This window comes from Aphelocoma coerulescens, chromosome 8, assembly GCF_041296385.1.
Source record: "Aphelocoma coerulescens isolate FSJ_1873_10779 chromosome 8, UR_Acoe_1.0, whole genome shotgun sequence".
Taxonomy (NCBI): Eukaryota; Metazoa; Chordata; class Aves; order Passeriformes; family Corvidae; genus Aphelocoma; species Aphelocoma coerulescens.
In genome coordinates, this window is record NC_091022.1 from 2336426 (window position 1) to 2363091 (window position 26666).

The following is a 26666-nucleotide window of genomic DNA, read 5'->3' on the forward strand; positions in this document are numbered from 1 at the left end:
CGCCCGCCGTGACTGGGCGCACGCGCGGCGCAGCGACGAGATGGCGGCGGCCGCGCTGTGCTGGGCGCTGAGGGCGGCTCGGCAGGTCAGACCCACTCCCTCCCTTCCATTCCTCCTACCCTGCTTCCCTGTGTCTCTCTGGGGCCCCGTCCGCCCGGCCGAGGCGCCGGGGGACGCGCAGGGGAGATGCGGGTAGTGTTTGACCGCCGCTGCGGGCTCGGCCCTGGCCCCGCGGGTCCGGTGTAATGTGGCGTTCGGTGTAGCTTGGGGCTCTTTGTGTCTCCGGCATCGTTAAGCTTCTGGATCACATATTACACTTCTTACACCTCATCGCTGCCTACATCTTCCTCACGAGGGGCGGCACCGATCTTTGCTCTCTGTGACGAGTAACAGGACCCGAGGGAACGGCTGGAGCTGTGTCAGGGGAGGGTCAGGCTGAGATCAGGGAAAGGTTCTTCCCCCAGAGGGTGCTGGGCACTGCCCAGGCTCCCCAGGGAATGGGCACGGCCCCGAGGCTGCCAGAGCTCAGAGAGTGTTTGGACAACACTCTCAGGCACAGGGTGGGATTGTGGGGGCCGTGTTGGGGCCAGGTATTGAACTCGATGATACTCGTGGGTCCCTTCCAATTCAGGATATTCCATGCTTTATGGAAATAACAATTCATACTTGACCAGGGCAAACTATGTGCAACAGGCAGGTATCACAAGTTTCATTCCTTTAATAGGTTCTTCCCTCGCCCTGCCCAAGGCAGGTGCGGAGCTACTACGTGGACTGGAGGATGCTGCGGGACGTCAAGAGAAGGAAGACGGCATATGAGCATGCGGATGAGAGGCTGCGGATCAACGCCATCCGGAAGAACTCCATCCTTCCCAGGGAGCTGCAGGTACCGGCAGCCACTCCACGGCTGCGCCCAGCCAGAGCATGAGCCCACACGTGGCTCTTGTGCTGTGGTGTGCTCAGGGCCACGGCAGTCACTCCATCCATCCAAACGGCTGTCCCAGGTCACGGGTGCTGTGTTTCCCCAGCTCCCAGGCACAGAATCGTGGCATATTCGTAGTGACCTCAGCCTTTTGGGGGTGTTTACAACAGCACAGTCAGCTGACTGGAGGTTGTGCGCATTGGGTTGTGGAGTTTTTTGAAACCAGTGCTTCTTGTAACAATAAATACAGTGAAGTCACACTCCTCCCCCCCCTCCCCGCCCCTAACATACATTCACAAACCTATTTTCTTTACTTCCAGTAATACAGAATAATAAATAAACTCTAGATTTTTTTTTCTTATTTAAAAATCTGAAAGCCTGATCCAGCCAAAACCACCAATCTCGTTCAATTAGAAATATTTAATTTTACTTCTTGCCTGAGCTGTGTGTGACACCTGCATGAGATCTGGTGTTAAAACTGTTCTTAAAAATTCACTGCCTTGCTTTCAGCCTGCCTTACTAAGCACCAAAAACATTTGCAAGTATCAGATTATTCCTGTATGTATTTGATCTGGGCATGATACTTACACATCCTGGGAGAGAAAGTGTATGAATTTGCGTGTATATATTGACTTTACCGTTCTCTGGGCAAATTTGACTGGTGCTAGATGTCCTTATGAGGCAAAACCAAGAAATACAGAAAAAAGCCCCAAAGAAAATCCTGTAACACCTTCCAGAGCCCCCTATATGACATCCCTTTTACTGACATCAAAGCATACAACCTTGGAGGCAGTTAGTAAACAACATATATTTAAATTCAGCTCATCTGAAAGGACTAGCCTACCCCACAGCAAGGAGAAAGCCAAGTGGGTTTTTGACTTAACTATAATTCCTGGCTTGAGGTTATTCAGTCTGTAATAAGGTTAAATTTTGGGTCTCTTAGAGGGCTAGCCCACCTTGCAACAAGGATAGAGACAAGCTGATTTGACTGGTTATAATTAGCAGCTTGAGATTGTTCTGTCTGTGTAATAAGATTAATTTGGGGGTCTCCATGTGGATCAGTTTATATTCACTGTTGCAATGCCCAGAAAGAAAGGGCTGAGTGAAGAAGAGAGGTGAAAAGTTCCCAATTAAATAGCAAATTCATGAGGTGGTAGAGAAGCTTGTGCTGGTACTTATTCTACATCTGGATTTTGAGGTCTGGCAGTAAGGCCCCTCTGAATCCTGGGGAACACAGATGAACGCTTGTGCTGTGGTCTTCTGTTGTAGGAAGTGGCTGATAAAGAGATAGCCGCCCTGCCCCGGGACAGCTGCCCCGTGAGGATCCGGAACAGGTGTGTCCTGACGTCCCGCCCGCGAGGGGTTAAGCGGCGCTGGAGGCTCAGCAGAATTGTTTTCCGCCACTTTGCTGACCATGCTCAGATGTGCGGTGTACAGAGAGCCATGTGGTAATAATCACCACGTGGATGTGCATTCAGGCAGAAGAAACCAACCAGGCTCATTTGTGTGTGCAATTAAAGCAGGACTGTCCTGCCACAGAATCCAGCACCAATGTCAAACTAATAAGGGAAGAGTGAGAAGTTGTGCTGATTCATTAAACTCACTGGATTACAGCTGGTATCAGCTGACAAGCAGCAGCACAACTGCACTGAACTGGTCTGTGTGAGAGGCAGTTTGATTGTGAGAAAAAAATCACTACGTGATGGTTGCAGAACTAAGCTGAGGTTTGTGGTATGGGCAACATTAGAAATAAAGACATACAGCACAAGGCATGTTTAAGCATTTTTTTTTGCCACCGTACGGTAAGTTCATCACGGTAATTTGGGTAAAAGCATAAATAAAACTGCACAACAGGGCAAAGTGGTATTCTGCCATGAACAAGGGCAAGCACAGAGTAGGAATAAAACATGGCCTCAAGGTTAGATACTCTTGCTATGCAAACTAAATACATATTAATGAGCAGACGAAGTGGCTAAAGGACCTGTTAGAAACTGTGCTGGTATTTCTCCTGTTTGTAGTGCAGTGCTTGATCCAATGCTTCAAGAACAAGGTAGCAAGGAAGCCCTAGTCCAGACCCTAACAGGAGAGTAGTGGCTTCCTTGATTCCTAGGTAACAACAAATCTGTCCTCAGGAGACACATGAGGTGGCAGGAAGGACACAATTAACAACAAGCTTGCTGCTAAGGTCACGTTTGCCCTGTACTCTTCTTCAAAGCAGTGCAGTAAAGGGGGGCTCTGTCCCCCTCCCCAGCAGTGGGGCTGGGAGGTGGCAATAAAAAGGCCAAATAGCAGTAGCAGCAAACTGACAGCAACCCATCACACCCAGCTGAGCCATGTTTTGGTGGATAAGCCATCTTAATATACTTCTTACTCTCTTACCTTAAAACCCTTTTCAAGTCAATGAGAAAGTAGAGCTTAATCCTTGTTTCCTACTTTACTCTGCTGGAGCCAGGGCAAGCTCCCTGTCCAGCATCACAGCTCACTGCTCCTGCTGATGACTGCAGACTGCATTCTGACTGATGCCATCTCAAAGACACCCCAGGATGCTCCCAGCTGGCTCAAGCACTTTGACTTCCAAAGTTAACAGTAATACGAGACAGTAATAGTTTCTGAGAATTATTAAATTTGAATACCACATGATTAACACCATATTGTTTCTGCTTAACTATCAAGTGCTTAGGATGTGGTTCTGCTTTCTTCAGCAGTTCTCCCTTTGTGACATACTTTACAGTTCAGCACTTTCCCATATTTAATCAAAAAGCTACACCCGGTGAAGCGAGCATGACACTAGCCCCAGCAACCACACGGGTAACAGCTGCCACTGGCAACAGAAGCTTTGACCCATCCTAGTTTAAGACTCCTTTACACTCTGTTCTCAGTCTCACAGCACTCCCCACTCATCTGAGATGCTTTTTCAAGGAGGGGTAAGGACATATACCCTAAGCTTCACTCCTCAGGAAATGCTGAACCACTTGACTGATGGAAATGCTTTATAAGCTATTTTATTTAAATATTTTCTCCAACCTGAAATGGAAAATGACTGTCTTTGCTTGGAAGAAGGTTATGTAAACGATGATCTTTGCAGCACAGCGTGTCTCACATGGAAGATCAGTTTTAAGGCGGCCCTTAGAGTACTTTCAGATATCCATTGGTATGTCCCCTTTGTACTGCTTTTCTCTGCTTTCAACCCAGGCCTTATTGATGGTGCGCTTCATCTCATCGTCCCCTTCCGCGTACATCTTTTTTAAAATGTTCATAAGCCCTTCACTAGGATCTGCGGTGTCATAGGCAGCCTTCCTGCAAGACGGATACATGAGAAGGTCAGGTACACCCAACAGACTTAAATGCTGCTATTTGTTTGAAGCATCCTGGTAACAGGACTTTGGCAAAGTCTTTAGATACAGCTGTCTCAGTCAGCTTCCAAATAGGAAGAATCCTAAGGAGCACCCTTAAACCAAGTGCAAGTTAAATAGTATACCTAGAGATGTCCCATGGGGTGGGACAGTATTTTGATGGGAAGCATTTTGCAGTAAACATGATCCTGGAAGCACTGCCCGAAATTAATTGTAGGAAGCAGAAGTGAAATACAACAGACACAGGAAGTGCCAGTACCTACCTTGTGTTATGTGACAAGTGAATAAAAAACAAGAAATGACCACATCAAGCTTTTTGGAGAGACCACATTCACAACCCAAAAGGCTTCTTTTCTGCTTCCCATTTTTCAGGTGATCTCCAGAAGTTAACTGACTTTGTAACACATTGCATTTCAAAGCAATTTTCTCAGGTGACAAACAGGGCCACCTGCAGTCAGCACCCCTGGAGGACATGGCCCGTGTGACCCGACTATATGTAATGCCCTCTGACAAACGTCCTCTTTATCCCATTTTCCAAAATCCTGTAGGTAGTTCCTAGTGCAGTCTAGCTCAAAAACAGAGCAGATGAAAACAGATCAGCAGAGGGAGCAATTTCCTCGTGCTCAGGGCTAACCACCGGCTGCACAGACCCTGACTGGGACCAGCATTTCTGGAGCCGTTCATTTGACAAACAGAAAATCTTCAGGAATTCTCTGCACAAGATACAGGTTTAACCAAGTGATCCTGTCCCTCCAGAAAACTGCATTAATTGTCAAGTCACTTCCTCTTAAATCTCCTGTGATGCCATTTCAGTGGAGAAGGTTGTTATGCCCTAAATTCACGTACTTATGGCTAATCAGTTTTAGCAAAACACCCTAAAAACATACACAAAATGAATTGTTGTTGGCAGGGATAACATTCTCAATAGTGTTTTCATGCTTCAAGGTAGCTGTACATGTAAAATAACATGAAATCATTATATTATATACTTATCTATATATATATTTTAGCAAGTCTCTTGTCCCCAGGTGTCTCCTGCTGTCATTTTACCACTCTCATACTTGTGTATGTCTAAGCTGCCTGCTGCTCCCAAGCACTTGGAGTGTTACAAACTGGCTTGAGACTTTGGATAATCATCTAAGTAAACAAAGACCTGTTCTGCCAAAAGCACGCTGGGATTTTTGTGCAGGCACTTCACACACAGGTGACAATGATTACTTTGACCAGTAGAGCTGCAGGGGATATATCCACATATTTCTATACAATACACACTTCATCTAAAAACAGTCACCTCACTAATGCAGTTTTTGCCACGAATGCAGCCATCAAAATGCAAATGAATCTTTAATTGGTTGATTCCCTTTAGAATTCTCACTGCAGGTCTTCCCTATCATATGTCCTATGATGCAGCCTTCATCATTAGCAATAAAACAGCTACTCAGAGTGTATTTCTTCCACTTGCAGTCCTACAAGTACCAAAACAAATCCCAGCCTAACGATCCTCAAACATCTCAGGGCCTGTCCCCCAGACCAACAATCCTCAGAATAACTGCACAGCTGGCACAGATCTCTCCCAACAGTCCTAAAACAACACAGAGAGCAAGAAATGGAAAACAAGATGGAGGGTTGAAAAGACACTTACTCTTTCTCTTTGCTTTCTTTTTCCACTTGAGTGAGACAATCCCATTTTTCCTCCCGCTTCTTCTTACACATCACAAGGACCATGTCTGTCTTTATCTGTATGGTGAACAGCAAGGCATGAGTTTAGAATGATTTATAAAGGGATGCCAGTCAAAATAAATAAGGTTTGCTCACAACGTAAACCTTTTCCAAACTCACAAATTCCTGAAACATTTCTCTCAGCTATCCATTATTATGTAGCATACTGAAATTACAGCATGTACTCAGCCTCTGGGTACAACTATTAACTTCCCTGTGGACAATTTATATATGTGGTTAATGTACTGCTAGCACAGGCCCACAGCACCAATACAGAAGAACGTAAAGTGCTGCAGGAACACCATTCAGTGATTGAAAAGATGCCCAAGTACCCAGGACTGCCTGGTAAAGAGTGACTGTATTTATTAGACTTCTCCAAGCATACCAAGTTTAGGTAGAGGCTCCTCCAATTTATTTCTCCAAGGCTAAGAAGCTAGTTTTAGGGCATTGCTTAATCTCACAACACATCTGCAAGTTACAAAGCCTGTTTACTTGCAACCCTGACCTAAATTTCACAAAGAACTCCTGTGTGCCACAGCAGACAAGGGTCTACTGCAGCTTTAGCTTGGCTTAACAAGTACATGACCACTGCTCGCTTTCACACCATGTTAAAAATCACCACAGCATCACTCTCGTTTATTTCAGCTGGTTTAATTTCACTCTGTACTCATTTTAGGCCAATTTCCAATTGAACCAGTAGTTCTTCGCATCTGATGTCACTAAGTACAACACAGAACTCACAGGATATGTGACACATCTCTAAGCCTGGAAAGGTGCCACAAGTAGCAGAGTATGGGTATATCACCAGTGAGCAGCAGTAAAATGTTACTAGTTGTCCTGGTTTTGGCTAGGATAGTTAATTTTTTCTCTTAGAAAATTAACCTCCTGCTAGGGTTAAACCACCATACCAGTGTTCAGTTCTGGAGCAACACCATTACCAAGGCAGAGCAGGTTCCAGACTTTGCTTTGGGAATTAAGCCTATTTAAGCTTCCCAAGATTTCAGTCTGCTGACAAATCTCTTAGAATTGCAAAGAATTTCTCAGAGGTATTTAAAAGCACAAAGATGCAAGTGAATGCTTGGTGGTATTTTCTGCTTAATTATTTCTGATATCCTGTTGGTGAGCTATTAAAAAAAGCTCACAATATCCAGACATGATCTCTTGAAATAGGATTCCAGAGACTAATTCCGCAGTTATGACAATCACAGATTAGTAAGACTCATGTTCACAGTGCAGAGACTTAGCAGCAGAAGAGAGGGGCTGAATGTTAGAACCGAGTCTCCTGAACTAGTCAGGCAATGAACATGCTGCTTCGTGAGGGCCCTCAATTACCTCACTGACCTTTCTAGAGCTGCCTTCCACAGAGATGGGCTTCAGGAGGTTGTTGAAGGTCATGGTGTAGTTCTTCCCGTTCAGATTCTTCACTAGCAGATCAAATGACCTGGACCCAGGAAGTGAAGGGAGGAAAGGCACAAATACTCCAATTGTTATATTGTCTGAAAACCCTTTAGCAGGTGTATTTTATAGGAAAGCAGGTGTACTTCTTGGGAAAGTACAAGAACTACTATTCTGGTACTACTCTAGTAGTACCTCAAGGCCAACAGGCTTGAATTACTTTATTCCCAGGGCTCTAAAAATGTTCAGTTCAATTTTGACAGAGAAATTAAAAGGACCAATCCAGACTTCACAACAAATCAAGTTCTTTAGGATCCTTTCTACCTCAATGATCCCCTATAACCCTGGAAAAGCAAATTTCCTTAATGTACACCTCAGTTCTATCACCACAAATACCCAGGGCTAACACTATGTGCCGTGTCAAGCATGGCGAGGTGCACCTCTAAAATGAAAACACCCTGATACCCTCAAGTGCTACTAAAAGCTAATACAGTTTGAAGTTTGAAAAAAGGGAGTGGAGAAAAAAAAGGCTGATGCAACAGTCCTGCATTTAAGTGTTCTTGTTGTGGTACAAGATGAACTCACCTCTCTGTGAAATTCACCTGCACATTCTCAGCTGGAAGCTTCTGGACACCATTTAAAGAGATGTAAATCTTAACAAACTTATCTGACTGATCCCAACCTGGAAGTGAATAAAAGAGATTAAGTTCTACCTTTCCTTCATAAGCTTCCCCCACAAAGCCCCCTAAAATGACTAACATCTTTGCCTTACTCAAACAATTTTCAGAGCAATAAAGGGAAAACATTAATTATTCAGGAATAACTTGAAAGCAAAAGGAGGTCCCCCCATGTAGCCTTGTTCCCTAATCCCTGCAAATTCTGAGAAAACCCATGTATCAGCTGACGTCAAAAGAGAGCAACCCTGGCTGTGCAGGGGAAGTCAGAGCCAGTTGTTTGCTCCTGCTGCAGTTTCCTTGACCCACTTCTTCCCCTACACCCTGCATCTTGAGCAATTCCCTCTCCTCTCACCTACATGGCAAGCAGAGAAGCCAAAGCTTACTCTTTCATTCCTGCTAAACACTAAGCAATGGAAAAATACCAGTTGGTACAGCAAGGATACTTAATGCATTCCACCAAGCACTACCAGGCAAACACCATCAATGCACGCTGGGGTTCGGATGGCAAGATAAGCATGCAGTAGCTTTTAAAGTGGCATCTCCAGTGTGGAATAAACACTTAAGGCTTCACTATGATGCTAAGTAACAACTCTAACTCCCAGTAATGCCACCTTGCCATCTCTTCAGAGCGATGTTGGAGCTCTAGAAAAAAAAACCTACCATAATTGTTTATTTTCACTGTGTACCCTCCCAGCGATGACTTTTCTTCCTCTGCCACATCTTTTGGCTTCGGCGGAGGCTGATTCTTGATTTCCAGCTCCAGCTTGTGTTTCTCTGCCAAAAGGACATCACGCACCCGCTTCCTAGTGGTGTTCGTGAGCAGTTCTTTAACCTCTTCCAAATCTTTCTGCAACTGGCTCAAAAACAAAGGATCACACGTATACATTAGATACATTCTTTGTGCTCAGGGCTCACAGCTTTTTATGACAGTTCCAAGTGTTCCAGATACTGGAGTTTCAGCTTTATCAGATCAGTAGTTTAGTTTCCCACTACAACCAGTTAAGCACGGAATCATCCCTTCCTCGCCCTCTGACCACTCCTGTAGGTATATACAGCCACAGCATCTTAATTCACAGAATGGGTCGGGCTAGAAGGGTGCAACCCCCCTGCTCAACCAGGACTATCTCAGAGCACAAGCCTGGAAAAGACCTCCAAGATCATCAATTCAGACAAGGTTTAAAACTTTCAGTGTTTAAGTCTTCATAAGTTAAAAACCAACAGAAACCAAGAGAAGCTGGGCGGATGGCACAGCTCCCTCAACACGCACCGCCGCAGGGGGAGACCCCCGCACGCCTCAGCGAAAGCGGGGACTGACGGCTCCCTGCCCCCGCCTCCCAGCCGGGGCCACACCGCTGCCTCTCGCACAGGGCCCCGCCAGCGCCCGGGGGGCAACGCCGGGAATCGCCTCACCTCCTCCCGCACCACGGCCATGGCGGCTCCCCGCGGAACCTCTGGAACCTTCCGGCCGCAGGAAGTGACGCGCCGCCACCGGTCCCGCCGACTCCACCCCTGAGGAGGCGGGACCGGGCGCTTTCCCGCCTCCCGGGCTCTGAGGGACGGGCGGGACCGGGCGCTTTCCCGCCTCCCGGGCTCTGAGGGACGGGCGGGACCGGGCGCTTTCCCGCCTCCCGGGCTGAGGGACGGGCGGGACCGGGCGCTTTCCCGCCTCCCGGGCTCTGAGGGACGGGCGGGACCGGGCGCTTTCCCGCCTCCCGGGCTCTGAGGGACGGGCGGGACCGGGCGCTTTCCCGTCTCCCGGGTTCTGAGGGATAGGCGGGTTCGGGAGCTTTGCCACCCTCCGGGTTCTGAAGGACGGGCGGGATGAGGAGCTTTGCCACCCTCCGGGCTCTGAGGGGCTGGTGGGCCGCTCAGTGTGAGGGGTTCGGAGGGCTGGGGCGGACCCGGGCTGGGTTTTACTTTGGCGGTCAGAATTCTCCCCCTCGTTTTACGGTGAGTGCCTCTGAGCTCTTGGCCATCAAAGTCCTCGAATAATTTTGCAAAATAAAGTGTTGTTTTCCTTCTTCAGGCAAAGAATATCAGGCTCATGTGGTGGAGATAATAGTGATCAAAGGGGAACAAATCTGTGTTCCCGCTCTTTAAAGGAAGATGGGTTTATAAACTGAGTGCCCTGTTTTGTGTTTGCTCCTCATTTTCATGGTTATTAAGGTTGGAAAAGATCTCCAAGGTCAACTCCAGCAAGATTTAAGCTTTCAAGTTCTAATTTCATCAATTAAAAAACAACCAAATCCAACAGAAGTTGGGTGGATGGCACAGTGCCCTCAACACACACCCCCGCAGAGGGAGACCCCCGCAACTAATGCATAATAAGCTTTCTACAACAAACCCCGAATTTAAGTTGGGAAATTGTTGCTGACCTGTAATGTCACAATGTGTACTCTGGGAGTGACTTTGTGAGTAAGAGACTTAGTTACAAAACCATTTACAAGGAAAACGTAGCTTTTATTTACAGAATATTTGGCTATATGCATGTAAAAATATGCTGTACCAAAATTCTCTTCTAAGCCTTTTCCTTATCAAAAGAAAAATATGACTGTTGACACTGTTACTTAATCAGCGCAGTGAGCACCAACAAAAAAATGTTTCTATAACCCCAGTGGGCATTAAAATTTCCCTGAAAGAAAACAGTAAGGCAATGGCATTCTTTCTCTCATCAGGATTGTAGAGGAGGCAGCGTTTGCCTCCAGATGTCCTTGATAGACAGTGTGACCCAAGGCAGAACACAGCCCTTCAGTGCTGAAAAAGTCAATTTCTCTAAAAAAAAGGTGCCAGTTATGACACCTGTTTTACCAAATTGAGAAATGTCAGCTCATTTGCTGATGCATGGTCTTAGGTTCTCTTCTAGAGCGAACATCCAGGAATTAATCTGTCAAGAGATCTGCAGAGGTAGGGACGGAAGAAGAAATTTGATGAAAATGAATTCACAGAAGCCCCGAAGCCAAGGATTTAGGTTTGAGTTGGCATTCCCCAAAGTGGTTTTAACAGATGTTGTACTGAGGTGTTTATCATAGCTGCAGTGCTTCAGGATCTGCAGTGGAGGAAAGATCTGCAAAATTAACTGTGTTAATGTAAGTGTGTTTGCACATTTATTCTAAATTTTCATAGGACTAAGCATAAACCATCTTCAGGAATACCGTTTGGAGACAGGATATTCCTGATTTTATCTGGGAAATACAATATGGTCATTTACCTGGAATTTACTTTTACGGCATGTTATTTTTTAAAACTGGTTAAGGACAGTTGCTTGTTCAGAAATTACTTCCTTATAATTTTTTTTTCTGTGTAGTGGCAACTGAGACAAGGAAAAATTTTGTGTTTTTCAACTTCACTACTAATCTTTGAGTTTCTGCACACTCATTTATGGCCTTACATTAGCAAGTGCTCTTATTTTTACAACCTTAATTGGTAGGGCTTTCTAATTTAAGTTCTGGCTAGAGGAGAAAATGCTTTCATTAACATAGAAACGCATTTGAAGTGAGCCTGTAATTTGCTTTTTTCCTTGAGGTTTTTTTTTGTTTGTTTGTTTTGTTTTTTGTTTTGTTTTGTTTATTTAGTTTCCTTAAATCAGGAGCATTTCTGTACTCACGGCACTTCCCTTTGAGTGGCAGCTTCCGTGTGTAAAAGTTGTCACTCTTGTCGTGTAAAAACAAGCTCCACATAGCTCTCCTTTGCATAAAGCTGCAACAGCATCTGGATGCTGCCCCGTCTCCTGACAAACGCTTTGGATAGTGATGTGAAGGTAAATCAATACAAAATGTTATGGCTGGTAAATTTAATCTTCAGTGTCTCTCCCTCTTCTCCTTATCTTCCCCTGAAGTGCTGTGTGCTTTTGCAGTTATCTGGGAGCAACGGCGGTTCATCTCACTTCATAGAAAAGAAAGTCCTAGAGCAGTTGCTCACATGGAAAAATGGTTTTGTAAAGCATTTGGATACTTTGGACTGCGGTGCATTCTGCTCGTGCTCAGCCCTGCCTCTCTCTTAGCAGTCACTTGCCAGTTTCTTTCTGTTTCCTTCTGCTCCCCACGTCTCTTCCTGCAGGCATGCTGCCTCAAGCCTTGTGTACTCCAGGGAAGCATGAAGCCCTTAACAACAGCTATTGTCCCTTTGCTGTGTATCACCAACCTTCAGGAAAAGCATTCTCTGTGCTGGAAACCTCGGACTGGCATATGGAGCAGAGGACCAGGGTGAGCCATCAGCTCCGTGGCACAGCTCCCTGTGAACAGGTGCATGATCCTAAGGAACAGGCTGGAATTAGCATGCACCCACTCTGGAGAGCTAACCTGCCAAGTCACTGTGCCCTGGTGCAATAGAGCTGCTGGTGAGAACTGCATCAGCAAACCTGACACAGCAGCTGCTTCTTCCTGCAAACAGATTTAAGCTGCTTCTTAAGTAAATGGCTTAGGAAAATAAGCATCTTATTCCCAAGTTGTTTTCCATTTACATTTATTTTACAAGGCATCGTTCACACAATGATAACAAGGTACTGATCTGAACAATTCTGTAACAATTAAAAAAGTAAACATTTGTTGTGACCATGTACATTGAATTGCACTTTTCATAACAAGCATTACACTTATATTTTCATGTCGTACTTTATATAATACATGGATGTGTTACCCAAGTATGGCAGTACTGAATGGTTCTCAGTTAGAAGCCTGACCTCTCTGCGATGCTCTTTTTTTCCTAACTCTTTAGGATTTGTGGACTTGGGACACACCCAGATCACAAAGGCACTCCCAAATCTGGAAAACTTCATTGTCATGGAGTCAAGAGATTTGAAGATGCTCTATTCTCAGTGTGCTGGAGTGAATCCACCTTAATGGCAGACACAGAGGCAGATGGATTATGCTTGATTAGAAACTTTTCTGCATTCATGTGTCATCTTTTCCCAGTTCAAAGAAGCCAGAGAATCTTCTTCCATGGGAAAGCACGAGTTCCCAAGGCTCAAGAGAGCTCTAGGCACAGCTTTTCAGGGTGGTATAGCACAGTTGCAAACTCAGGGATTACTGAAAGACAGGAATTGAGACCTGAAGGAAAATCTGGGAACATTTGCTGTGGTTTTTGCATTGGTAGTACCATCCATGTATTATATAAAATACAAAAATAAGAGAAACTGTAAGGAAATTAGTACAGCCCAGGATTCTGGTGGTATCAAATCACAAATGAAATTTATGATACCAAATCCTTTTGATGTATTTATCCCCTTGTCGTTCAGTTTCTTATATATTATTCTATATGTAAGATATAGCTCTCCAAAGATACATATATATTCCTTTACAGGTTAAATAAAAGCAAGTCCCACTGAATAAGAAAATAATAAAAAGTAATATCCTAATTCTCTACCCATTTTTTGTTTTTCAGGTAAAAATAGCATGAAATACATTCAGTAACAAAGCAGTTGGGACCCAGGAGAATTGGAAAGCCCTGTATTCCTGGAGAATTGACCTGTATGTGTTAAGTCACAATCCTGAAATAAATTGTGTAGACTTCTGACCTGGGAAAGAGAAGGTCTTGATCAATGCTGAGCATTATTTATCCAGCTGCAAATTCCTTGCATTTCCCCGAAATCCATCTGTGGATTAGTGCAGTTCTAAAGGCTGCTGTGACGTACACCTACCCTAAAACCTGAGAGATCCAAACTTGAGCGTTCCATCATGTCTCCCCATAGTGTTATTATTTGGAAGGAGGTAATGGGACAGTTCCCAGTAGGGTATTAGCACAATAGACAAATAATTTAGTTTTAACCTTGGTGTTTGCAAATCTGGTGCAGCTGGCTCTGCACAGCAGCCCTACAGCAGGGTCCAGCAGGGACAGGGGGTGCTTGTCAGCCACAGCAATCCCTCAGCCTGGAGGGCAACTTCTCTGCCCTCTCTTCACAATCAATCAGACATGACACTTGCTAGCAAGGTTTTCTCTCTAGCAGCTGGAAGAACACCAGCATTGTAAGGTAAGAGTGCTTCTGGTTTCAAAGCCAAGGGTGTTTAGGCTTAGGAGATGATGCAGAAGTTGCCAATTATCCCTGAGTCTAACAGTAAATGAAAATCCTCTGAGTAAATGAAAATCACCTGATTATAGTTCCCCCACACATACAAGTAGTTTCATGGATTTCACTGCAGCTACTTAATAGAAGTAATGTGAGGAAAGCATGGCATGTGACTTCCAAATTTTGATACTTCGGTGCCAGTAAATGCAGATTTTTATTTACTCCTAAACTACCACATTCAGTCAATGAGTGGCATCACGACCCTGAAGTCAGTGGGATTCTTCATGCTTTGTGAAGGGGCTGGACTCCTGCAGTTCTTGACTTTTTATCTGTCTCCCCTTGTAAATGGCTGTTTTTATTTCAAGTTGTTCTTAATACAGTGGCAGAGATGATCATTTATCTTAAAAGAAATTTCAAGGGCCAACCAAGGTAAGTCATTTAAAATGTCTTAACAAAGAAAACAAATACTGCTTACCTGTGTAAGCACTTTAACTTAATTGTAGCGATGCAACTCAGCTGTAGCAAATTAAATCCTCATTAATGGTCAGGACAAGGGTGGGTTTGTCCACTGGCAGTACTGATTACATGGCTGACTACCTTTCCTGAGAGTGGTTCTACCAAATGCTAATACAGATGGAACTCAGGGATTTTGCAGTTTCTCAGTTTCTCTGCCCATGGTATTTTTTTTTTTAATTTCTCTCCAGGTACATTTAGAAATGTAAACTAAATGGAAGAAGTCCTATTACTTTAGAATATTAAGTTTGGTTCACAAAGATAATACAAGACTAGTTCACAAATATACCACGTAACTGAATCAGCCTTGCTTCATTTAGCCTGTAAAGTGTTGTTACAGTCAAAGGAAAACCAACTTTTTAAAGTGAAAAGAAGGACTTTTTTTTTTTTTTTGCCCCCCATACTGGGCATCTCAGGAACAGATTAGAATCCAACAAGATAAAAAGTTGTAGTAAAAATATTCTTTGGAGGTTTGTTCCTAATCAAAGTAAAGACTTTATTTCAGAATGGTGCATTCTCAATAAAATTTAAAAATAGGTTTTAGTTCCACATATATATTTATAAAATTCAAATTAATTTTAATAAAAGTTTGATGTGAACACATAGTTTACTGCAGACTCAGGGAAAAAAAGGCTGATCACTCTAGACTTAGGAGCTATCTTAGCTGTTCCAGTGCCACATGGAAACAACAGTTTCAGTGTGACTTTGATGATGTTTCCTGCTGAAAAGCTGAACAATAAGCCAGCTGTCCCTGACAAATCCACCAAGGATATGTGTGTAGGTATTTCTGTCACACAGAGATCTCTTTTCTTGCAGGAAACTAAATTTCCCAATAGCATCTATAGTCAGCAGATAGAATTTTAGCTTGCCTGGTTTAATCATGGAGTCCTGCTCCTTTCCTTCATTCTGAATATTCATCAAGATAATGCCATAAAGCTATTTTCTTACTCCTTCAGTAATGCAGAGAAGATGCAGTTTCCACCTAAATATTACTCTTCCAAATGCCACAAACACTACCTTGGATCTACAGCTGGAAGGTGGAAATCATTTACTGCCTTTAGGGTCATTGCTTTCTGAAACTTCCTTTTGCTGAGGTAAGCCAGCTTCCATCCTTACAAGGGTTTGAAATCATCACGGCTGGCAGGTAGCAAATGTGGTTTTGTTCCTGAAACTCAACTTCCAAAGTCCGAAAGCAGCTACACTGAGAAAAGGAATGTTGTGTCATTCTGTGAGACGTGGTGACCTTATTTACCAGTTCCTTTTTGATGAACTTGGAAAGTCCCACTCCCATGATCCGCTTGCGCTCATGGGAGCCTATGAGGTGATTTGACTCATTCACTTGACAAAAGATGAACCGTAGGGGGGTAAATCCACCCACATCTTTTTTTGTTGTTGTTTCTCGTTATTTCCAGAACATACTGTAACAAAGACAAGGGACAGGACTGTACAATGGGGAGTTGGAGGGGTGAGTAGCAGTGAGCTCTTAACTCATCAGCTCAGGGTATCACAGATTAATACATTTCGTTAATCATTGTTACTGGACTTTCCCAATCATGGTTTTAAATCCACTTGTAAGTATGATTTAAGATAAAAGAAATGAGAAATTCAGACACTTGTCAAACAACCAGTTTCCCTCATGGGCACAGTACTCTCAAATGCAACAATCAGATGTTCACCAGCTATCCTTAAATGGCACTTCAGATTTATTACAAATTCAGATTCACATTCTGAATGTGAAGCGGAACTGGTAAGTGAATGACTAATTCTGGGTTTAGTCAGGCAAGAGAATGGAAACATTTCTGCAAATATTATAAGCGAGAAAGTGACAAGGGAAAAAGACCTTTGACAACATTTGCAAAAGAAATACCATCTGTTTTCCCCTTTTCTCTCACTGTATTAATAATTTCAGATAATCACTGTTCTTGAAGCTACATTTTAAAATGTTTTAATGTTTACATTTAAAAAGTTTTTTAACCCCTTATTCTTAGAAGAGAGAATTGTGTCAGGATAGTGATTATATTTTGATCTCTTCTTCTAACAGCTGACTGCCATTCAGAATCTTTCCTTTGGCACTGGTAACATTAAATTTGTACTACCCTGTTGAAAATAATTCACAATTATGCTTGACAACAAAGCACAAGATGGGTATTATTAAATTTTATTGTACAAAACTGACAATGTATGGCATTCCTTAGAATTAAAAAAAAAAAAGATCAAAACAGAACTACGGTCCCTGGAAAAATCTTGTAAATGAAACAATTAATACACAACATTTAGTCCAGCAATGACATTTACCTGCAAGACCATCTTTAGACATGACAGGTATAATTAAAAAAATATTCCATCAGTTCAAGCAATAGTTTAATTTTCCATGAAATAAGTATTTCTATGAACACTTTATGTTTAGTCAAAACAAATGCTTTTGAACTTTCTTACCTTAAGAGCTATAAAACAACCAGATAGGTTTGGGAATCACCAGAGAAGTCTACCCCCACAGGAAAGTCTAGGGCTTGTATTCCACTTGAAAATGCTTGTTTTTATAAAAATAAGTAATACCAACAAAGTGTTTCCTATTCTAGCAAACAGATCTTGTTTCTGTGATATTTTATTCATCAGTGCAGCACAAGCCTTTTGGGTATTTTATTTGATACCTCATTTCTGTGTCAAATTTGGAATCTGAATATAGACCCAGGGCAAGGTTTTCATTACTTTTATTCATAAAACCTACCCTTTATTGCACAGGATTTACAAAAGGTCAAAACCATGCAAGGTCTTCACTCTGCTTCTCAGCAGAAACATCGAGTAAGTGTCAAAACAGTTCTCCCTTTATCCCAGTGGAAGGAATTACTCCTTGGAATTCTTAATATAAACATGAATTTCAAAAAGGGAACTAGGTAACTTTATGTTAAATTCCAGTTGAGCTGTAAATAGCCTTTAAACAACAGTGTTACAAAAACTGCACTACTTGCATTTCTGAAGAAAAACCAATCCAAACTAAGGAGTTATGAGGGAAGCTCATAGCAATTGTGCCAGGAGAGCACAAGCCTATCTTTGCTATGGCCTAAGCTTTACAAAAAGTGCTTCTCTGCGGGACACAGCTGCTGCAAAAAAATTCTGAGATGGTCCCAGGGCGTAAGTTATCCTAGATGTCTTACACTGTGCTTTCTAGGGAGAGATTATGCTGCAGTACTGTACATTTTCCATTCTCTCTCTTCCTCCAGAAGAAGAAAAACCTTCTATGCAAGACAAAAATGATTTCAAATTAGATGTGTATTAAAGACCTAGTTTTGAAGTATTTATTTAACATCTAGTCATATAAAATAAAGTGTAAAAGTATGACGGTATCAGAACGTGGCTTTCAGCAAGGCAGTATGGGAAGTAGGAATTCAACATAAACCAGGAATTTTTTTTTCCCCCTCTGAAAAGGGTCACATCAGAAAATGAATGAAAAACACTGAAGAATTTCACTTCAAGCCTGCACTCCTGCCTCATTGTCCTTTCCCCAGGAGGAGAGACCACTGGAAGAATCCTCCAAGGTTTCAGCTGTGTTGTTCTTTGTGCTCTTGTGCCGGGTGCGGCTGGAACTATGTGCTGCCCTCTCTGGGAGGCAGGGCTGGCTGGGGCTGCGGTGGTGCCTGTGTGCCTGTGGCCGTTTTGATAGAGTTCAGGGTTTTGCTAAACCAAGAGTTTTTGGCAGCTTGGATTTCATTCATAAGGGCTCCTCTCTGGTGCTCCAGCTCCTATGAAAGCAGAATAGTCAGAATTGATCAAAACCTAATTAATTACAAAGAAGGATCTTCACACTCAGTCCCTGCAGTCCAGCACTTCCCTTGCAATCTCCCAGGCACTGGGGAGAGAAGACATTCAAACTGCTGAAACAGCACAAGGTATTTAGACACACAAATAAAAACATCTTCTTCTTTTTAAGACAGAAAACTTTTCTGAAGTTCAGATATACAGGCATGCAGGTATGTGCTCCCTTTTGGAACAATTTTTTGTATCATTCAGAATAATTCTGGACTGAGCATGAGGTTAAGGTGACCGCCCTGCTGTACTTGGATTCCACATACCTGAATTTTGCACTTGGCTTCCACAAGCTGCAGTTTGGTCTGTGCAAGTTCCAGCTCCATCTCTCTCAGCTGCTTCTTCAGTGCATCCTTCTCATCATCTGTTTCGATGCCTTTGTTGTCCATGCTTACAGCAGACACCTTCAGTGCCCCCTCCTTGCTGAAAATCTCACTGCAGTGTTTGCAGGCCATCACTTTACCCTGAAATACCCAGAAAGCTCATTCTTAATCCATGTTACAGGAGTTGCTGTACTTCCGGGAAGAGCCATTTTTTTTGTCAGACTGCCTCAATCTCAAACCATCTAGTACTGCAGTTTTTGTAACTGGCATGAAAAGAATTTGAGTTTTTCATGAACAATTTCCAGGGTACGTTAACCAGTATAAAAAATTCCTAAAATCTACTTAGCATGCTCTAAGCACAGAAGCTTTGCTCCTATATTAGAATCTTCTTGCTACCAAAGCTTTGTAATATTTATGTCAGCACAACTCAGAAGAGTAAATTAAATCTGAGTAGATGAAACAGCTGGCCTGGCTTGCACAAACTGAAACAGGATATTGAGCTATTTTTAGCAGAATCCAGGGACATCAATCCTAGAATTATTTTATGTTATTATCGATAACATAGGAAAGTCATTAAAAAGCAACAAATCCAGTTCACCTTGAGTACTAAAGAAATATGTAGAAGCTACAGCAGAGGGTAAACAACTCTGCCTACTCAGAATTATTATTATTACCTGATCAGGAAATGTTTATCTCTTATGTAGGTGTTCCTGGTAAGGGGTTTAGACAAGGGAGAGAAACCACGGTGGATATTCTGGGCATGGCCCTAGCTGTGCCATTTGGTTTAATTACTTAAACCAATTCTGCTTAAATTACAGAAACCCAAATATAAACCTTGTCCAATCTGGCCAATTCCAATCCCTCCACGGTGCACACTTGAGAAACAACATGTTTTGTCTTCTAGAGATCTTCTTTTTTTTCCCAATTCATTAAAACATCCAAGTAACTACTGTTTTCTCTACATTTTCTACCACAAGTATATATTTTAACAGCAAAAAGAAGAGCCAAATACTGAATGCACTTCAGTTTGAGAGTTCCACACTGTCTGATACAAGGTAAAGAACCATGAAAGGAAATAAGCCCTTTCCTTGTTTACATCTGCTGAAAAATGCATGTAGGGCTATTGATGTTACTTTAACCTTCAGTTCATGTTTTGTTCTGTATCCCTGGCCTTCAGCAAGACTTGTGTAAGAAATATCCCGTTTGTAGAGACATTGTTCTCACCTTCACAACTTCCAGTTCGTCTTTACTGGCCGCTTGTTGTTTTTCCAGCCTGGTACTCAGCTGGGAACAAATCTGGAGCAGAGAAAGCAGTCTCTTAGCTCAAGTTTACTATATTAAAATAGAATCTGTGCTTTTTAGCAACGGTTTTTGCCTAGAACCAACATTTCTTAAATTCTGCCTCACTCAGGTATATGCATTCCCCCTTGACAGCTCCACTGCTGCTGATAATGATAAAAACCCAGCAGTACTCAACACAGAACCTGAGCATAGACAGGGACATTTTATGGATGAGTTGGTTTATGATGTTTATACTACATTATGTCACAGAGCACAGAAGCATTCGCCCTACAGTACTAAAATTAGCTGAAAGACAGGTTACTCCTGATTGCCTAATTAGGAGACTATTAGGAAAGCCACAAGCAGGTTTAGGACAAATTACAACATTGCTCTCTGAAAGACTGAAAGGTGGAGCTTATTTGAAGGATGAGATCTCCAACGCTGAAAATTCAGCTCTTGTAACAGGTTGAAAGAAGAAATACGAGCGAGCATCTCTGGAATGATACCTGTTTATACTCTGCAATAATGGCTGTGGTTTTCTTGATCTCAGATTCTGCCTTCTCCAGCTGCTTCCTGAAGACTTCCTTCAGCTAGGAATTGAAGGAGAGAAATTACACAGTACACTGACAGAACTTCTCAAAATATGTCATCAGATTGTTCTCTTCACGTCTTACTGTGTTTACAACAGCTCTACAGCTGCTTCTTATGAAATTCCAGTTCTTAGACAAGTGTCTGATTCACTCAGTTTACAAATACTCAGTATATCAGTGATAACCAAAAAGTCTATCCTGTGACCCTTCATCCCTGCTTAGAGAATTCTCCTGTAACTTAATTCCCGTTCTGTGTGTTAAATGGTGGTACATCATGGTCCACAGAACTCATGAAAAAAAGCATTACTACTAAGTGGGCTTCACTGATTTAGTTTTTGTTTTTCTGCACACTGTCACAGCAGGTTTGGCCAGATTGTTTGTTTGTTTGGAGATGGAACAAGAAGAAGAATCTCTCAACACTATCACTGTCATCTCCATAACAGAAGAAAAAAATCTGTTTGGGTGTATGGCACTGAGTGAAAACACAGCTAACTCATCTCTCCTTCAGAACCACTCCACTTGGAGAGCCCTTTCAGCAGGAAAAAAGCCTCCCTGCCTTACTTATGGCAAACAGAGAACTCCATTTAGAGAGACACAAAGAATTAACATTTATTGTTGCAGTCACTGTTGCCTAATAGCAAAAATAAAAACCAGGGTATCACTTTAGAAACGTGCATATAAGATAAACAGGATTACAAAACTAAGACTGAGTATTTTGCAGCTGAGTATGAAGCCAGGTCTAGTCAGCAAAATTCTCCCAACCCTCACCCCTGTTCTTCTGCTGTTGGTTCTAGCTTCAGGCAGGAACATTATTTAAGCAATCCAGCAGCTGAATCCAGAATGGGCTCTTACAAGGCAACAACTCCTCCAGCTCCTTCATTTAGATATTTAAGAGGTCTGATCACATCTCCTTAGCTGAGATTGCTCACCACCAGTGACAACAATTGCTACAATACTTGGAAGAGGATAAGCTATGAAAAACTAAACATTCAGAGCTCACGTGAAGAAAAATACTGAAAGCCATACTTTGCAAAAGAAATTACCCTGGCACTATAAACTCTTAATTGAAACTGCATTTTGAGGACAAAATCCTTTTCACAACTGCAACACATCCACACTTTTCTGCATATCATTTTGCTTGCATTTCCTAACTACAAGGGAAAACCTGCAGAATGCCTTACCTGAGCAGTTTCCTCTTCTTGCTTCCTTTTCTCTTCCTCAGTCTCCACTAGCTTCTGTTTGGTCAGAAGAAGTTCCTTGTTCAAAACATCTGCTTTGTCTTCAGCCTAGAATCAGAGACACTCGTGTAAATCGGATGTTATCTGTGCCAGTACAAACACATTGGGATATACAGCTCAGAAATACACTTGATTCAGGTTTTAGCACTGCCTTTTCTGGCCCTCTAATGGCTCACGTAACTTTTTGATATGAAATTCCTTTTTCAGTCAGCCACTTACTAAATTATTTCACTGTGTTTCAACAACTGTGCTAAAGGACCCTTGGCCAATTGTTTACCTATGCCCAGATGGCACATAAGCACTGTGTCCCTGTACAAACAGTGATGTACAGAATATTTTTGTTGGGACCAATATTAATCTAAGTGAGGGCAGCAGGATTTAGCTCCCATGTAACTTCAAACAGCTCATCCCATTTTTTAACCAATGAGCAGGGAAAACATAACTGTAAAATACTTAGGTGTCTGCACTGTACCCTACAAAGTGTCCAATCAAAGACAAGTGTAAGAGACAAACAGGACCACCAGATAAAATGGTTTATCGGTGCAAATAAGTATTACGTGAAGAAACCTGATAATTGAGAATATAATTTTCTCCTTTCTTGGAAAGACCAAGCTTGTGGTGACGTATACTGGGAATGCTTTGGTTTTGTGAGCACTGTCCTCACTGATCATCAGGAGAGGAATGTATTCCTCAGTGCTTGGATATATTCTGTAGGCATCTCCAGCTGGGAAGCACACATGGCCTCTCACCAGCCTTGTGTTCAGTAACGAGGTCCAAGACAGGAAATTGGTGTGGCCAATTACCACTGAGTTTGCTGAAATTACAAGAGGGAAAAGGGCACTGGAAACAAGTTAACCATATAGAACTTGTCTCTGAGCTGAAGTTCGGTTTTCTACCACTGTGGTGGTATCATCTTATCTTTCTGCCACAGTAATAATGATTAATGAGGATATTAGTAGTGTTTGTGGCAGCAGAACCAGCTCCACCATCTCCATGACTGAAGAGGTGGATTAAGGATTTCTTCATTGCTTAGCGTGTATAAGGCTGTATGGGAGAAAGGAGACAAGCAGTGCAAGAATGGAAAATTGATGAGATTAACATTTTAGAACAAAAGAACTTGGGGATTACGAGGATATTTTTGATGAAAAACCTGTTCAAGATATGCTTTGATGGAACTACATTTTTTTCCTCCTTTCTTGTGTTCATTCCAGTTTCTCCAAGCATCTGCAGTGGCACATGGTGTCCCCTGTCCTTGCAGATGAGGAGCGCAGTAGCACAAAGCTTTTCTGTAAGTGCCTGGGAATGGGGGTGGGGTGTGGGAAAACCTCAACGACCCACTCTTGTCTACAGAAAGACTGGAAAGTGTAGGAGAGCAAGGAATGGGACTAGCACAGGTATGTGCTTGGCAGCCTTGCCATGACAATTGAGAAAAAATAAGCATGGGCAGCTGCAGACTTAAAGCTGCTTCATGTACACCTGGAATTCCCAGGGAAGACAGAGCCCCTCAGACACTGATTTTAGCCTCCACACAAGACTGCCTGCTCCATGCACAGGACATCTCAGCCTGCCTGTACTCACCCAGACAGCTCACCATTTTAGAATCCCATGGATCCAAATCAGCAGAGCCTAACAGTCCAGGATCTGCCTGAAGTGAAATACAACTTGCACAACCATGGTCAATGATGTTTACAATTCTGAGGTTAGATAAAGCAAGCCAAATAACTACAGGAAATCCAACTGAGAGGCCCTTACATGAAAAGATTTTTTGTTACAGAAGGCATTATAGCCCTCCCTGAGCAAGGGACTAATCACAAGGTGTGGTGGAGTTTGGCCCTCCTGTATTTAGCACCTTACCAATAGCTGTCACAGCATTTATCAATGCCACAAAAAGCAGTTCAGAAAGAGAGGCTTGAATGTGTAGTTCTCTGAAAATCAATGCCTCTGAGGCAAAGGGCTCTGAATGCTGCTGCCCTCCACATTCCAGCCTCCAAAGGGAACACGAGCAGTTATCAGTGAACACCCAGCAGCCCTTCGAATTTTTGGTGCCATGCCACTTCATTATCTCTGAATTTTGCTGGCTGTACTAAAACTGTTGTGAAAAATAGATCCACACATTTTGCAATGCAACTTCCCTTGAAACTAGTCTTTCAAGAACTGTGTGATACCTTTTTCAAGGAAATGTTCATTCTTTGCTATCTGCCTAAAGGTTATGGCCTACATTTTCTGAACAATCCCCAACAGAGAAGATGCAGTCAGTCTTGGCCAGACACCACTGAATGCCTACAGTGGCATGTGGAAATCCAGCTGAGTGCAGCTAGGAGTGAGGTTGTCAGGAAAATAAAGGCAAAAATAATTACACTTTTAATGTGTTCTTGCTTTCACTTGAGCACAAAGCAGGGCTCCTAAAACTGCTGTTGCCAAGCCTGAACTGGGACCCATCTCTGTTAACATTACCTGGTCCAGGTCATTCCGTAAGGCAATTTTGCTTGTTACAAGCTCATGGGCAAGGTCATCATTCTCCTGCTCCAGCCTCATGCTTGCTTCTTGGAGCCTGCGGTTTTCCCTCTGTAGGAAGAAAGGAACAACCAGGAAAGGAAGTTAATCCTTATAAAGAGCAATGAGCAAGTGCAGCGTGCGTGTAAAACACTGAGAAGGCGAGAGTGCACATGAAGACAGGACTGCTGCTCTGGGAAACAACAGTGAATTAAGCCAGCGGTGCAAATGCAGCTAGTCCACTTACATCCCCCTGGTCTGTGTTGTGTAAGGGACACACTGATTGTAGTGTTTCCCTGTCGAAAGTAAACACTGACCTCTCCACAAAAGCACTTGGTTTCTGCTTGCTCATCATCTAAAGAAATTAGGCAGATAAAATCCCACCCAGCAGCAGCGAACAGGGACCAATTAAGAGCTACTCATAGTAATACTTCCAATCAAAAGAGAAAGCTGTCCTGCTCCACTTTACAAAATTCTGTCTGCAGGGATCCATAAAAATAGTCCGCTTTGTAGGTGATGCAGTGCCAACTTCCCATCTCCTGCGGGACCAGCAAAGAACAGCGTTTAACAGGGAACTCCCTACAGCTCATATATCCTGTATCACCATTTGTGCACCTCTCTGTACCTCATACCAGTGACACCAGTGTGTACTTTACTGAGAAAAAGTGCCAGGTGCAGAGGGGAGCTCATCCCTGAGCACAAGCCCAGGACCGGCTGGGGGCAGTGTCAGGAACACAAAACGGAGAACTCGGGGGCTGCAGGCTCTTGCTTCACTGCCCTCCCTACCCACTCCAGGCAGAAATGACTCTGTGGAGCACTGGCCGCAGAAGGTGAGTGAACACGAGAATGAACAGCAATAATTCATGTCTTTTAGAAATCAGTTTCTGTGACTGTTGCTCCAGAGCTGAGAAACAGAACCATATTCAAAAGATGCCTGTGGGTCAGTGGACTTCCAGGGGTCCAACATCGAATTCAAGTCCTCATTTTCAGAAGCACACAGCCAGGCGGGACAGATAGTGGTCCCTTCCTCAAATGGATTTTAAGAGAAAAAAACTCTGCTGGCTTTCTGTCACTGTGTATCTTTCATACCAAAACTGCAAAGGGAATCTCTGCACTATGGAAATTCAAGGAAAAACACCACGTTCATATGGAAGCTCATAGGTGGAATAACAGTAACCTGTACGCTGAGATTTCAAAAAAGGACTTGTTCTCACCTGAAAGGTAACTTATGTTCTCCAAAACAAAACAGTAAAAGTCTAAATATATCAGTAAAAGTCAATGATGTATAATAATATCTAGATCAGTACTCAAAACGTTTTCCAAGAGTAGTTCAGTGAGTACATTCCTCCAAAATGTGATTTCTTGCATAAGTATGTTATTCACCTGTTTTCACTTCTTCCTACTCACCAGCTATGCTTAGGTATCTTTTCTTTCCAAACTCACAACTATGAAATTGCAATTTTCATTTCTGTTGCAAGCAGATTTTACATGTTTGTCTTAAACAAAAACGGGAGCTCTAAGAGGATGCAAAAAAAAGTCTCTTCTGTGTGGGAACTTCCTCTGTGGCAGGAAGTGGAACGTCTACAAATTTTGTCTCCTTAATGTGACCCTATTGTGTAACTAGAATAGGCACTGCCCTGTACAGGGAAGTTAGTTCGTTTCCCTTCCAAAAGATCGTACTTGGAGTAACTTCTTTTCTACAGAAACTGTAAATAAAATGCCTTTGTCTTAACACAGTTAAAATAACCACTGCTAAAAGACACACAACTTTGGGGGTCTTTCTTATTTTAAATACACTGTTGTCTGTTTGGGACAAGGAATTTTAAAAATTATAAAGTACAACTTTTCTGTAAACATAACATAAGCTTTAAAGTGTAAAACCAAATTGCAGTCAATAGTAGTAGTACTACTAATAATCTCTAACACATCTTTATTCCTGTCTTTTGTTCAGACCATGTTAGAAATGTTGATTTTTATAGACACGGCTCTGCCGGTTGTCAGAAAGCGACCTGAGTTCACCTAAAACTTGAGACCTGAGTAGGACCAGGTGCTGCAGCACCAATACCTTTCCATAGGGAGGAAGAAAGCAGCAAATTCTTATGATTTTCACAAAATAGACAAGCTGACTTTCCCATTTTTGCTATGTCTTTGCCAAAAGCTTCAGTGTCTGCAAAGCAAGGCACACAGTGAGAGGTTGAGAGCTCCTGCTTTGCATTTGCAGACAAGTGGGTAAGCAAGCTCCGTGCTTGGAAATGCGCTATCCTCCTCTTAAACTCGAATTTACCTGGCACGCTGGCAGTGAGGTAAAGAGCTCTTACCTTGGGCATCCAGTCAATAGCTAAAAGATGTTTTTAGCTCGT

The 26666-nt window shown here is 42.8% G+C and overlaps 3 protein-coding genes across 8 annotated transcripts in view; 1 reads left to right on the plus strand and 2 right to left on the minus strand.

Moving 5' to 3' along the window:
• MRPS14 (mitochondrial ribosomal protein S14) lies at window positions 1-2691 on the plus strand. The gene is made up of 3 exons (XM_069022598.1): window positions 1-85; window positions 725-883; window positions 2189-2691. The coding sequence occupies exons 1-3, from the start codon at window positions 41-43 to the stop codon at window positions 2369-2371; spliced, it is 387 nt and encodes a 128-aa protein (XP_068878699.1). The 5' UTR covers window positions 1-40; the 3' UTR covers window positions 2372-2691.
• On the minus strand, window positions 2690-9582 carry CACYBP (calcyclin binding protein). The gene is made up of 6 exons (XM_069022599.1): window positions 9474-9582; window positions 8724-8916; window positions 7972-8068; window positions 7333-7432; window positions 5915-6009; window positions 2690-4216 (listed from the first exon to the last, which is right to left on the minus strand). The coding sequence occupies exons 1-6, from the start codon at window positions 9492-9494 to the stop codon at window positions 4057-4059; spliced, it is 666 nt and encodes a 221-aa protein (XP_068878700.1). The 5' UTR covers window positions 9495-9582; the 3' UTR covers window positions 2690-4056.
• Window positions 9583-16718: 7136 nt separating this feature from the next.
• RABGAP1L (RAB GTPase activating protein 1 like) overlaps window positions 16719-26666 on the minus strand; it is a 236230-nt gene continuing 226282 nt past the window's right edge. For all 6 annotated transcript variants that reach the window (XM_069022719.1, XM_069022720.1, XM_069022721.1 and 3 more), the window contains 6 exons: window positions 24268-24378; window positions 21757-21861; window positions 20492-20575; window positions 19929-20000; window positions 18648-18845; window positions 16719-18317 (listed from right to left, as the gene is read on the minus strand). In XM_069022719.1, coding sequence (XP_068878820.1) covers window positions 18162-18317; window positions 18648-18845; window positions 19929-20000; window positions 20492-20575; window positions 21757-21861; window positions 24268-24378 — 726 coding nt within the window. In that variant the 3' untranslated portion in view covers window positions 16719-18161. The remainder of the gene's footprint in view (window positions 18318-18647; window positions 18846-19928; window positions 20001-20491; window positions 20576-21756; window positions 21862-24267; window positions 24379-26666) is intronic.